The sequence below is a fragment of the Saimiri boliviensis genome, chromosome 1 (assembly GCF_048565385.1).
Source record: "Saimiri boliviensis isolate mSaiBol1 chromosome 1, mSaiBol1.pri, whole genome shotgun sequence".
NCBI lineage: Eukaryota > Metazoa > Chordata > Mammalia > Primates > Cebidae > Saimiri > Saimiri boliviensis.
Genome location: NC_133449.1, coordinates 229156647 through 229169808, shown reverse-complemented (window position 1 = coordinate 229169808; position 13162 = coordinate 229156647). Strand labels below are relative to the sequence as shown.

General features: G+C 42.9%; 1 protein-coding gene across 2 annotated transcripts in view; it reads left to right on the top strand.

The window, feature by feature from the left end:
- The window catches only part of THBS4 (thrombospondin 4), a 98105-nt gene that overhangs the window by 63538 nt on the left and 21405 nt on the right, over positions 1–13162 (top strand). For both annotated transcript variants that reach the window (XM_074384317.1, XM_003920805.3), the window contains 5 exons: positions 7637–7884; positions 10664–10772; positions 11152–11234; positions 11572–11623; positions 11812–12014. In XM_074384317.1, the coding sequence (XP_074240418.1) occupies positions 7637–7884; positions 10664–10772; positions 11152–11234; positions 11572–11623; positions 11812–12014 (695 nt within the window). The remainder of the gene's footprint in view (positions 1–7636; positions 7885–10663; positions 10773–11151; positions 11235–11571; positions 11624–11811; positions 12015–13162) is intronic.

The window sequence follows — 13162 nt, the reverse complement described above, 5'->3', positions numbered from 1 at the left end:
TTTTTGTACTTTTAGTAGAGACGGGGTTTCACCATGTTGACCAGGATGGTCTCAATCTCTTGACCTCATGATCCACCCGCCTCGGCCTCCCAAAGTGCTGGGATTACAGGCATGAGCCACCACGCCCGGCCAAACCTAGGTTTTCTTAATGTCTTCTATTCCTGGGTGTGATGGCAGAACTGATTGGGCCAGATTACTGGTCTGGGTGGTGTCCCCTGATCCATCCAGTGCAGAGTCTGCAAAATATCTCAAGTACCGATCTTTGGTTTTACAATAGTGATGTTGTCCCCAGGAGCAATTTGGAGAGGTTCAGACTCTTGGAGCCAGAGGCTGCAGGACCTCTAAACTGTTATTTCTAATTCTGTAGTTAATTTCTTAGTCCAGCAAAGGCAGACTGGTCCTCAGACCAGAAGGGGGTCTTTTCAGGAAAGGGCTGTTACCAGTTTTGCTTCAGAGTCAAACCATCAACTGAATTCCTTTCCAAAGTCAGTTTGGCCTAGGCCCAGGAATGAACCAGGGCAGCTTAAATGTTAGAAGCCAGATAGGGGCAGTTAGGTCTATTTCTTTCACTGTCATGATTTCCTGAGTTATAATTTGGCAAAGGTGGTTTCATAGCCAGTGGCTGTTTTCCTGAGTGCTCTCCAGGGTGGTGACCGGGCAGAGGTGTGATAGAGCTGGGAGGGGCGATGGTCCTAGACTCAGGGGCCCGGCGTCTCCTTCCTTCCTGGAGGGGCAAAATGGTCATCCTCCTCCCTCTGTAGTGTTTTTCCCTCTGTTTTGGTCCTTCTGCTATGTGTGGATGTGTTGGGATAAGATAGGGCGAGATGAGCACTGGGAAAAGGGGAAAGGCAAGAGGAAGGGAACCCTGTCCGTTCTCTTCCCCTTCCCGATGATGCTGCCTCTTTGGAGAAGGTGAGGGAAACTCTCACCCAACAGGCTGCAGGCTTCTGGGCCCAGAGCTTTCCGCTTCTTCCCGACTCAGTATGACTGATGTGAAAACGTTGAGTTTCCTGAGCCTGCCTGCCCTCTGGGTAGTCTTACTGCTCTGATGATAAAATAAGTGTGGAGGCACTGAAGTAAAGAATTTGCAATAAAAAAGAAAATGAAAAACGGAAGCCATAAGAGAAATGAGTGCTGGATCAAGTGTGAAGAATGGGAAGTGTCAAGGCACTTGATAATTTTTCTGCTAACAGACATTGTGAAGATGGAGTTGCCATGATTTTTCTTTGCCCACTTTTTCTTTTGCTATTGCCATGAGATCTAGGAGCATGAGGGACTTGTCATTTGAGTGTTACATCGCAACAAAAGGCAAGGCGGAAGTACAGAATCCACTTACATGAGAGTATGAACACAATAGGAGGTTTTGCTACCTGGAGTTAGACGTTGAATTGCTACTCTCTAAACATTTTTCTTTTCTACATAAAAAGCTTTAAATGCAATCATTTAGTTATTCACTGAAAGTTTATATTAACATTTCGTGTGCTCCCGCTATATAGAAAGTATCCCACTAGCTACCATTCATAAAATTAAACCCAGCTATTTAGTTATGAAAATAAACCACGGCCCACATGCCCTGTGAAGCCCTGTTAAAAGCAGGCAACATGACCAAGAAAATATGTTTCCTTTGAATTTCACAGAAATCTTAGTTTGGAGAGGAAAAAATCGAGAGTATTTGTTGTAAGGCACTATGTGTATCCTCTGAAACAGTTAATGTAGAGAACAAAGGTAGTGGCCATTAACTCAAATAAGGAGATAGTGAGTACATGTGTGTGTGACCTAATTCAAGTTTGGTGGTCCAAGTAGTATTTTTCTTGGCCTGCAAAAACTCCAGGTATTTGCAAAACTGTTCTAAATAATAATGTAACAGAAGTTTAAAAAAAAAATTGATTTAGTACATATTTTTTGGACTCAGTTTCTCCCTCTTGGTTACTGTAGATGGTTCCAATTTCCAGCTGTGCAGTTACTATTGTAAATTATCAACATTTAAAAATTTTCATGGATTTAAATTATTTTCATTGACACATAATTTTTACATTTTTATGGAGTACATGCAAATGCTCAAAAATTAAATAAAAGGGAAATAATTCTGTTCTATCCCGGATTAGAAATACCTTTGAATTTCTATTTGTGTCTATTTGCCTCCATTCCATTATTTTCTTCCTCTTCATACCACATTTATATATGTCTTATGATTTATTTACTACTTTACTTCAGGAAACTTAGTATTGTTCTGGAATCATACAAAGTCCTTCTAGCTAGTCTGTCTTGCCAGGTCTTTCCAATTCTTCTCCCTCAGGAAGCGAGTGGTGGTGACCACATCGACGTAAGAGAAGACGTCCCGTCCGACTCCTCCCACCATCTCTTTAGGTCACACAACTGGCTCTCTTCAGACTGTGGTCAAATGGAAAATCTAGTCAGAGTTCAGAAGGGTGGGAAAATGAACCTAGAAAGCCTAACGTGGAGAAACCCTTAAAACATCCTTCAGTTCCACAGTAGTGATTATTTTCTTTGGCGATACTGCAACATAAATAGGTATTCTCAGCTAGTTCATCTGTGGACAGCACCATCTTGGCATTTATACTCTACAGAAAAGGTATCTGAGGAAAGATTTGTGGCAAGTTACTTGCCACAATATTTCATTTAAACCTATATTTCAGCCAACCAATATTTCATTTAAACCTATGAGTAGGTATGATGTGGTACTGATAAGAATGTATATTTTGTGTATTTAAAGTGAAGAGTTCTATAAATGTTTATTAAGTTTACTTGTTCCGGATCTGAGTTCAAGTCCTGGATATCCTTGTTAATTTTGTCTCATTTATCTGTCTAATATTGATGTTGAAGTCTCCCACTATCTATCACACAGATTAACAGCAACACAGTCTGGGTGTATATGTGTAATACAGTTCTTTTTGTATATATATACAAGTAATGGGTGTTTCTTGTAGAAAAGTTAATGAAGATGAGCAGAAAGAAAAAAATACACACCATCCAAGCACCCAGCAAATGATCATAATGTAGACATGTTTTCTTCTAATACTCTAGGTAGTCATGTATACATATTTGTACATATATGTACATATATACACATGCACACTTTTTTCTAAATGAAACCATGTTGACCTATAACCTTTTTTTGCACTTTTTTTCTTTTTAAAGAACTTTCTTTAAAAAAAGGAAAAAAAAAGAGAAAAAAATGGAGAGGAAGAAAGAGGAAGAGAAAGAGAGAGAGAGAATGGGAGTGTTGCTTTATCGCCCAGGCTAGAATGCAGTCTAAAAATGGATGTTGAAAACCTCTTTTATGTCAATAATTGTCCTCAATAATGGAGACGGGAAAAAAAATGAGGGAAGAAAATAACAAACAAGCAGCCAACCAATATTTCATTTAAACCTATGAGTAGGTATGATGTGGTACTGATAAGAATGTATATTTTGTGTATTTAAAGTGGAGAGTTCTATAAATGTTTATTAAGTTTACTTGTTCCGGATCTGAGTTCAAGTCCTGGATATCCTTGTTAATTTTCTGTCTCATTGATCTGTCTAATACTGGTGTTGAAGTCTCCCACTATTATTGTGCGGGAGTCCAAGTCTGTTTATAAGCCTTATGTAACTGGGTGTTCCTGTATTGGGCGTGTATATATTTAGGATCGTTAGCCCTTCTTATGGCATTGATCCTTTTATCATTATATAATGTCCTTCTTTGCCTCTTTTGATCTTTGTTGCTTTAAAGTCTATTTTATCAGAGGTGAGAATTGCAACTCCTGCTTTTTATTTATTTATTTTTGCTCTCCATTTGGTTGGTAAATCTTTCTCCATCCCTTTGTTTTGAGTCTTTGTGTATCCTTACATGTGAGATGAGTCTGGATGCAGCATACCGATGGGTTTTGGCTGTGCCTTTTGATTGGGGGATTTAATCGATTTAAATTTAGGATTAATAATAATATATGTGAGTTTAATAGTGCCATTTGATGTTAGCTGGCTGTTTTGCCCATTAGTTGATATAAATTTTTCACTATATTGATGCTTTTTACTTTTTGGTATTTTTTTAGAAAGGCTGATACTGTTTGTTCCTTTCTGTGTAGTGCTTCTTTCAGAAGCTCTTGTAAAGCAGGCCTGGTGGTGATGAAATCTCTGAGTGCTTGCTTGTTCACAAAATACTTTATTTTTCCTTCGCTTGTGAAGTTTAGTATGGCTGAATAGGAAATTCTGGGTTGAAAGTTCTTTTCTTTAAGGATGTTGAATACTATTGGCCCCCACTCTCTTCTGGCTTGCAGGGTTTCTGCTGAGAGATCTGCTGTGAGTATGATAGGCTTCCCTTTGTGGGTAACCTGACCTTTCTCTCTGACTGCCCTTAGTATTTTCTCCTTCATTTTAACCCTGGTGAATGTGATGATTATATGCCTTGAGGTTGGTCTTCTTGAGGAATATCTTTGTGGTGTTTTCTGAATTACCTGGACTTGAATATTGGCCTGCCTTGCTAGGTTGGGGAAGTTTTCCTGAATAATATCCTGAAGAGTATTTTCCAGCTTGGATTCATTCTCTTCGTCACATTCAGGTACACCTATCAAATGTAGATTGGGTCTTTTCACATAGTCACATATTTCTTGGAGATTTTGCTCATTCCTTTCTATCCTTTTTTCTCTAATCTTGTCTTCTGGTTTTATTTCATTAAATTGGTCTTCGACCTCTGATATCCTTTCTTCTGCTTGATCAATTCGGCTGTTAAAACTTGTGCATACTTCATGAAGTTCTTGTGTTTTATTTTTCAGCTCCATTAATTCACTTATATTCCTCTCTAAATTGTCTATTCTCATTAGCATTTCATCAAACCTTTTTTCAAAGTTCTTAGTTTCTTTGCATTGGGTTAGAACAAGTTCTTTTAACTCACAGAAGTTTCTTATCAACCACCTTTTGAAGCCTACTTCTGTTAATGGAACACACTCGTTCTCCATCAGGCCTTGTTCTGTTGCTGATGAGGAACTGTGATCCCCTGTAGAGGGAGAGGCATTCTGATTTGGGGTATTCTCAGCCTTTTTAGGCTGATTTCTTCCCTTCGTTATAAATTTATCCATCTGTGGTCTTTGTAATTACCGACTTTCTAATTAGGTTTCTGAGTGGACGTCCAACTTGTTGATTCCCAGTGCCGTAATCTGAGCAACCCACTGCACCGGCCAAAACAGCGGTGTTAAGATTCGTGGTGCTTTACTGCCCGGGATTCTCGGGTCTGTCTTCCTTCTTGAGTCCGTCCTTCAATCAGCTGAATAAGCGACTCTGCCTTCCCGGAGCGCCAAACGTCGGCCAAAAGGAAACCCAGTCTCGTTTACTCTGCACCAAGAACCGCCGCGCCAGCCACAAGAGTGGCATTGGAGACCCGTGGGGCTCCTCCGCTGGGAATCTCCTGGTCTGTGAGCAACAAAACTTCGTATGAAAATGTGTCGTCCTCTCCTTCTCTGCGCTTTCACTGGGAGCTACAATCCCGAGCTGCTAGTGATCAGCCATCTTGGATCTCTCTCCCTCCTTTTTTTTACTTAACAAAATACCGGGAATGTCTGTTTTTAATAATCAGCTATTCCATAGTTTCCATTTTATGATTATACAGTAACTTAAGTAGCCAACCTTCTCCTTTTAGACATATATGTTGTGCCAAGTGTTGATTACAATAAGTGTTTCTGAAATGAACATTCTCATCCACACATCTTGGTGCTGCTTTTGTTTTCTTTCTCTAACCCAGGACACTGCTGAGGCGCTTCTTTTTTTGTTCTTTAATTTCCTCTGTTTTAGTTCCTAGAAGTGTCAGTGCTGGGCTGTTAGGTCTACTGGTCTTTAAGGGTCTGATGCATGTGATTAAATTACCCTCCAGAAAAGTTCTACTAACTTCAGCCGTCCCAGAGCGGGAAAGACTTAAGACTGTCCAGAGCTTTGCAGCTGCAATGATATGTTTTCCACCCCTCTTATCCTTATCCAGCAACTTTTGCAATTAGCTTCTGACCTTTTTCCTAGGATTGTCTCCACTGATGATTTGGGTTTGGGAATGGTACCTGTGGGTGCACCTGGAGGCGTGTTTAGACACCAGCTGAAATCACTTTGGTCTTTCTTGCAAACCTCAGCCAATGGGCTCCACGCACGAAGGGTCAGCTTCCAGGAGCAGATTTTAGCTCAGGGCCTCTCAAAGTTCAGGACAATAATGGAGTAAAACAAACAAGGCTGAAAACCAGGAGATACATGAGCTTAAGAAGATAAGTGAATAGATAGCTACCCACATAGGAAAAAAAAAAAAGTAAATAAGGTGAGTGTCCTTCTTACAACCACGGATACCTTTTTTCTTTTTTTCTTTTTTTTGAGACAGCGCCTCACTCTGTTGTGCCTGCTGGAGTCCGGTTGTCTGATCATGGTTCACTGCAGCCTCAATCCCCTAGGCTCAAGCAATCCTCCGCCTCGGCATCCCAAGTAGGTGGAACTACAAGTATGTGCCACCACACCTGGCTACTGTTTTCAAATTTATTTTTTGTAGAGATGAGGTCTCACTATGTTGCCTAGGTTGATCTCAAACTCCTGGACTCAAGCCATCTTCCTACCTTGGCCTCCCAAAGTGCTCAGATTACAGACATGAGCCTCTGTGCCCAGCCAATGCCTCTTATTTTCTAACTGAGCATTGTTAAATTGAGGGATGGGTTGCTGAGGGTTGATATGATGGATTACGCTTGATTTGATGTGTGCTGACTAAGGCCTATGCATGCCTAGCATTTTTTTAGTCATGGAATGAACCTCACTCGGGTTCAGATTCTAGTCCTGCCACTTCTTATGTCCTTGAGCAAGTGCCTTCACTTATCTAAGCCTCACGTTCCTCATCCATAGTTATTCCAATTGCACTGGATTGCAGTGACTAGAAATTAAGTATTTAGGCTGGGCATGGTGACCCACACCTGTAATCCCAGCACTTTGGGAGGCCAAGGCACGTGGATCGCTTGAGCTCAAGATTTCGAGACCAGCCTGGGCAACGTGGCAAAACCCTGTCTCTACAAAAAATATATAAATTAGCTGAGCATGGTGGCTCACACCTGTGGTCCCAACTACTTAGGAGGGTAAGATAGAAGGATTGCTTGAACTGCAGAGGCAGAAGTTGCAGTGAGTCGAAATCGTGCCACTGCACTACAGCCTGGGCAACAGAGCAAGATCCTGTCCTAAAAAAGGAAGAAACCAAGTATTTAAAGCACCTAAGGATAGCCCCCAGCCCCATGGTAGTGCTCAGCAAGTGTTTGGTGAATGAATGGATTCGTGCTCTAAGCTTAGAGTTTAGTTTGCTTTCAGATGTGGTTCTGCTTGTTCATTTTACTTATCACTAAATGAAACTGTATTGTTTATTTTCAAATTTGCCGCATATTTTCTGTTTCTCCATCAGCACTAAACATCCTCAGGAGGAGAGTGGGTTCCCAGTGTCTGAAACAGTGCCTAGCACACAGAAGATGGTGAATCAATATTTGTGATTATTGCTCGCTCACATCCTGTCCAGCCACCCAGCGTTGTTACCAAGAGGCTGTTCAGCACAGGACACTTATCACACCGTTTGTTGACTCCCCTCCCCCACTTCCCCGTCTTCCACTTATCACACCATTTGTTGACCTGTGCTTGCTTCCAGCCATCCTCCGTTACCTGAAGAACGATGGGAAGATCCATTTGGTGGTTTTCAACAACCTGCAGCTGGCGGACGGCAGGCGGCACAGGATCCTCCTGAGGCTGAGCAATTTGCAGCGAGGGGCCGGCGCCATAGAGCTCTACCTGGACTGCACCCAGGTGGATTCCATTCACAATCTTCCCAGGGCCTTTGCTGGCCTCTCCCAGAGTCCTGGAGCCATTGAATTGAGAACTTTCCAGAGGAGGCCGCAGGTAGGAACCCACAAACCATTCTCAGAAGTGGAAATATGGGCTGCCAGCGCCTGGGTAGTGCAGAGGAATGTGCTGAGAAATTCTTGCCACAGGTCAGTGGGTCTAAAGCCGGCTGCACATCAGAGTCACCTGGGGATCTTGAAAAACTGCTGGGGGGCTGCCCCTAAGACAAACTGAATCAGAATCTGTCGGGTGGTGCCTAGGTATCAGCATATTTTTAAAACACCAATTCTAATATGATGCCAAAATTCAGAGCTTGTGCTTTCAGTGATACACAAGCTCTGTAGAGACTCTGGATACAATTGTAAAGTTGGAAAAGAGCAAAAATAAAAATAACTACCTCAGGGTGATGACATTATCCATTTTCAATTTTCTACAAGGAAAATAAAAAAGAATGATTAGAAACTGCAGCTTTCAGAATGGCATTTTCACAGGTTTTGTTCAGAACATGCACTAACAAAAGGGAACTTAGCTAAGCTCCATTTGGTCTAAACAGAAGATACCATCGCCTCTGTCTTCTGCTTTACTCCATGTTGATGGTATTTTTATTATTCTGCCATTGCACCTGCTGTAGAAATTGCCACATTCATTTCTTTTAGAATTTTGTGCTAGGCAGTGCTTTGTTTTTATAAAGAACTAGTATTCTTTGTCCTGACCGATAATGTATAACTGGCTAAAGTTCCTGAATTTCATCCGATATATAAGCCAGTGTCAAAATCAGTAACTACGTTCATCTGTTACGGCCCGTAATATTTTTGTCTGCTACCTCTCAATCCTCATCTCCCACTTCCATTTGTAATTCATTATATTAATATATGCTTTAGTTGTAAGCTACTCCGAGCCCTTTGTACAGAGAAGCAGAGTGTAAGCAGTAATTTCCATTGCAGGTAAAAATGCTGTGCAGTTTTAGATAGTAATATAAAAGCTATGAATCTGATCCGAGAAGTTATGCGCTTGAACAACAGGAAGCATTTTTCATAGAAAATTCCAAGAAAGCTAAGATCCAAGGTTTTGGGGGGGGTTTTTTTGTTTGTTTTTCAGTCATAGAGAGAGAGATTTTAATGTAGATTTACATATTGAAAAAATTAATAGATACGCTAAGCTTTATTTCTGAATCCCCAAAGTAGCCCAAGTAATCAGAATGACAGTAAGAAATTATGTCACTGCTCATTTCAGAAATTAGTGTCCACTACCAAATAAGTCAATGTTTGAAAGTCAGGACTCAGCCATGACAAAGTCATCAGAAACTGTACTCATTGGAATTTTTTTTTTTTTTTTTTTTTTGAGATGGAGTCTTGCTCTGTCTCCAGGCTGGCGTACAGTTGGCATGGTCTCAGCTCACTGTAACCTCTGCGTGCTGGGCTAAAGCAATTCTCCTGCCTCAGCCTCCCAAGTAGTTGGGACTACAAGCATGTGACACCACACCCAGCTAATTTTTGTATTTTTAGTAGAGATGGGGTTTCGCCATGTTGGCCAGGATGGTCTCAATCTCTTGACCTCGTGACCCACCCACCTCGGCCTCCCAGAAGCTCTACCTCCTCAGACCATCAGTAGTGATCACAGTGGCTTAATCTCAGTCACCTACTCACTCATTCAGTCTACAAATAGGCACATTCTAGGCATTAGTGCTACTATGGTGGGCAAAGCCAGTCATTGTCCTGACTCTGTGGAGCTTATAGCCTGATTTCCAACACAATATGTGCAAATAGTACATGTTGCCTAATCTTAGCTAAATCAAAATACAGAATTCCTCTGAAAATCCTTAGCTGTGCTCATTTCTTTTTTTTTTTTTTTTTTTTTTTTTTTTTTTTTTTTTGAGACGGAGTTTCGCTCTTGTTACCCAGGCTGGAGTGCAATGGCGCAATCTCGGCTCACCACAACCTCCGCCTCCGCCTCCGCCTCCTAGAGTCAGGCAATTCTCCTGCCTCAGCCTCCTGAGTAGCTGGGATTACAGGCACGTGCCACCATGCCCAGCTAATTTTTTTGTATTTTTAGTAGAGACGGGGTTTCACCATGTTGACCAGGATGGTCTCGATCTCTTGACCTCGTGATCCACCCGCCTCGGCCTCCCAAAGTGCTGGGATTACAGGCTTGAGCCACTGCGCCCGGCAGTTGTGCTCATTTCTAAAATGAAGATGATGACTTGACTTTGGCAGTTAACATAAATATTTTGTTGTATATAGAGATAATAAAAGTTATTGCAAGCAGAATTCACAAGAAAAAGGAGCAAGGGAATTGACTTTTTAACTAACAATAATTAGTGTCAACCCACATTGTAAAAATATGATGCCAACTATCTAATGATTATAGAAGATATCATTTCTTCATTCTCATAGCCCAAAGAAATTAGAGGCTTTGCTAGAACATTGAGCCAAGACATCCAAAAAAGAATACTGTTTAAAATTGGGATTAACACCTTATTTATTACAATCTAAATTTCATAAACATATTCCAGACAATTCTTAAGAGGCTCCTGCCACAAAATAACTCCTTTACCATGTAGGAAAAGAGCCTTTCCTTTTCTCAGGCCTCTTGGTGAACTCTCAGGCCAAGTTGGATGCCAGCATTTTCCTAAGCTACTGGCTACATACATATTCACTTCAGTCAAAAAGATAGGGCTGGCAGGCTTTAGGAAAGAATGTGATCCTACAAACTTATGTAAGATGTCAGAGGGTCCAAGTATACAGGACTACTTGATTATGAAAATTGCGTGAGTAGGCAAGCACATTGGCTTTTGAACCGTGTCAGCAATCTGTGGTATGAATGTGATTTCTTCCAGGACTTCTTGGAAGAGCTGAAGCTGGTGGTGAGAGGCTCGCTGTTCCAGGTGGCCAGCCTGCAAGACTGCTTCCTGCAGCAGAGCGAGCCGCTGGCTGCCACAGGCACAGGTGTGGGCTTTTGGGCAGTTTGCATACCTTCATCAACACAAATTCTGAAGACCCTGAATAGGCTGGGTCCCATCACCGAAAAGTGGGGCTCTCCACAGAGCAGCCCAACAAAACATTTCTACAGAAATCAGGCTCTTGAACAAAATCCATGGCAAGGAATATTTTCATTATACTTTTATTTTTATAATTCACATGAATTTAGACTTAGTCAGTGGCATCATCATTTTTGTAGCTGAATTAAAGAAATTACCCAAATTCAAATGTTCCGGGTTTTTTAATCATCTTGTCCTGATGATTTCCTGGGGGATCATTTGGTTTTGAGTCACTTAGAAACGACCCTCACTGGCTGAAAACTCCTTGCCTTTTGCTGTTCCTACAGGGGACTTTAACCGGCAATTCTTGGGTCAGATGGCACAATTAAACCAACTACTGGGAGAGGTGAAGGACCTTCTGAGACAGCAGGTAACACGTGGGGCCTAGCAGAAAAGCCCTGGTCTTCTCGGAACAGCTCCCCATAAGCTAGTGGAGCTGCAGGCCTGCCCAGGCACCGAGGTGGCCTCTGAGCCAGACCTCCAGGGGCCCATGCAGCCCCCCACACCAGGGCTCCTCTGGAAGGTCTCTGGAAATGGGGGCCAAGCTCATGATGAACACACCATGGCTCTAAGCAGAGCGGGAGCCATCGAGGGCCCCTAGCACTACTATGAAAAGTATTACGTAGAAAGCTCCACATGGATTCTTTCATTCCTGGATGATACCAGGCACTCCTTTTCAATCCCTTTTCCCCTTCTCATTTCTAAAGGTTAAGGAGACATCATTTTTGCGAAACACCATAGCTGAATGCCAGGCTTGCGGTAAGTGCTTTTCCAGTTAAGGGCTCGCCTGAGTGGGATGATGCCGGCTGTGTCCACCGCAGTTTCTGAAGGTTTACCGCATAGCTGGAGGGGAGGGAGGAAAAGTTCAACAGGAAACCCCATTTTGTTTTGCCTTCTGTGTATCTTCCTGGCAGTGAATAAGCCTGTGGATCATTGCTTTTCTCTAGGTCCTCTCAGGTTTCAGTCTCCAACCCCAAGCACAGTGGTGCCCCCGGCACCCCCTTCACCGCCAACACGCCCACCACGTCGGTGTGACTCCAACCCGTGTTTCCGAGGCGTCCAGTGCACCGACAGCAGAGAGGGCTTCCAGTGTGGGCCCTGCCCCGAGGGCTACACAGGAAACGGGATCACCTGTATTGATATTGATGAGGTAAAAGTTCACTTAGACAGGGAGGGGCTCCCTAAGTATCTTCCTCACCCTGCAGCTTTTTGGAAAAAGAAGCCACCCTGATGATTAAGGGACGGCTTGGGCTATCCTCCAGGGTCCATCAAAACCACTTGCTTGGAGACCCTGAGACCAGGGATGTGGAAGGAGACATGACCCAAGGTTATGGCTGCATTTGTCATTTTTCCTCTTTTCTACTGGTCCATTTGCTGCAGTGCTGAAGTTTCTGCTTTATACTCTGACATCTGCATTGGTTATTTCTCTTAAGCAGCCTGTGGTACAATTTTGTTTTTCCCCCACTTTTGCAAAAGTGGAATGGGAGGATTTTTGTAAGGGTGTATTTCAGGAGTCACCATGGGTTTCTTCAGGCTTCCTAAAATAAAGGAGCAGAGGGGAATCTCACACCAACAAGGGGGAGGTGCCGTAGCATGAGTAACTGAATGTGCTCGGGGAGGGGCCCAGAGGAGACACATCCAGCAAATACCAGCGGTTTGACCAGCTGGCAGAGCCCCAGAAGAGACTGTTTCAAGACCATGGTTAGGCAGTTTAGGCCCAGTGGCTGAAGCCTGCAGTCCCAACACTTTGGGAGGCCAAGGCGGGAGGGGATCACATGAGCTCAGGAGTTCGAGACCAGCCTGGGCAACAAGACAAAACCCTGTCTCTACCAAAAATATAATTACCTGGGCACAGTGGCATGTGCCTGTGGTCCCAGCTACTCTGGATGATGAAGTAGGAGGATTGGCCTGAGGCAGGAAGTTGAGGCTGCAGTGAGCCATGATCACACCACTGCACTCCAGCCTGGGCAAGACCCTGTCTCAAAAACAAAACCAAAAAAAAAAAAAAAATGGTTAGGCAATTACCAGTCCAGTCACAAAGTAATGTTCATAGCAGGTAGCAAGGCTGCCACCAAAATATGCCTTAAATGTGCCTTTCTCCTCCCAGCCAGAGGAAGGCTGAAAGGAGAGGCACAGGGGAGAGACACAGGTAGGGAGCTTAGGCGCACACTGGCACTCTGGGGCTCCTGCAGGCCCCTAGTAACCTTAGTAACACTCAGCTCATTATCTTCCCTACTAGTAAGCAATTAAGGTGGTCGCTAGTAATCCCTCAATTGGAGAAACATCTGCACACGTTTC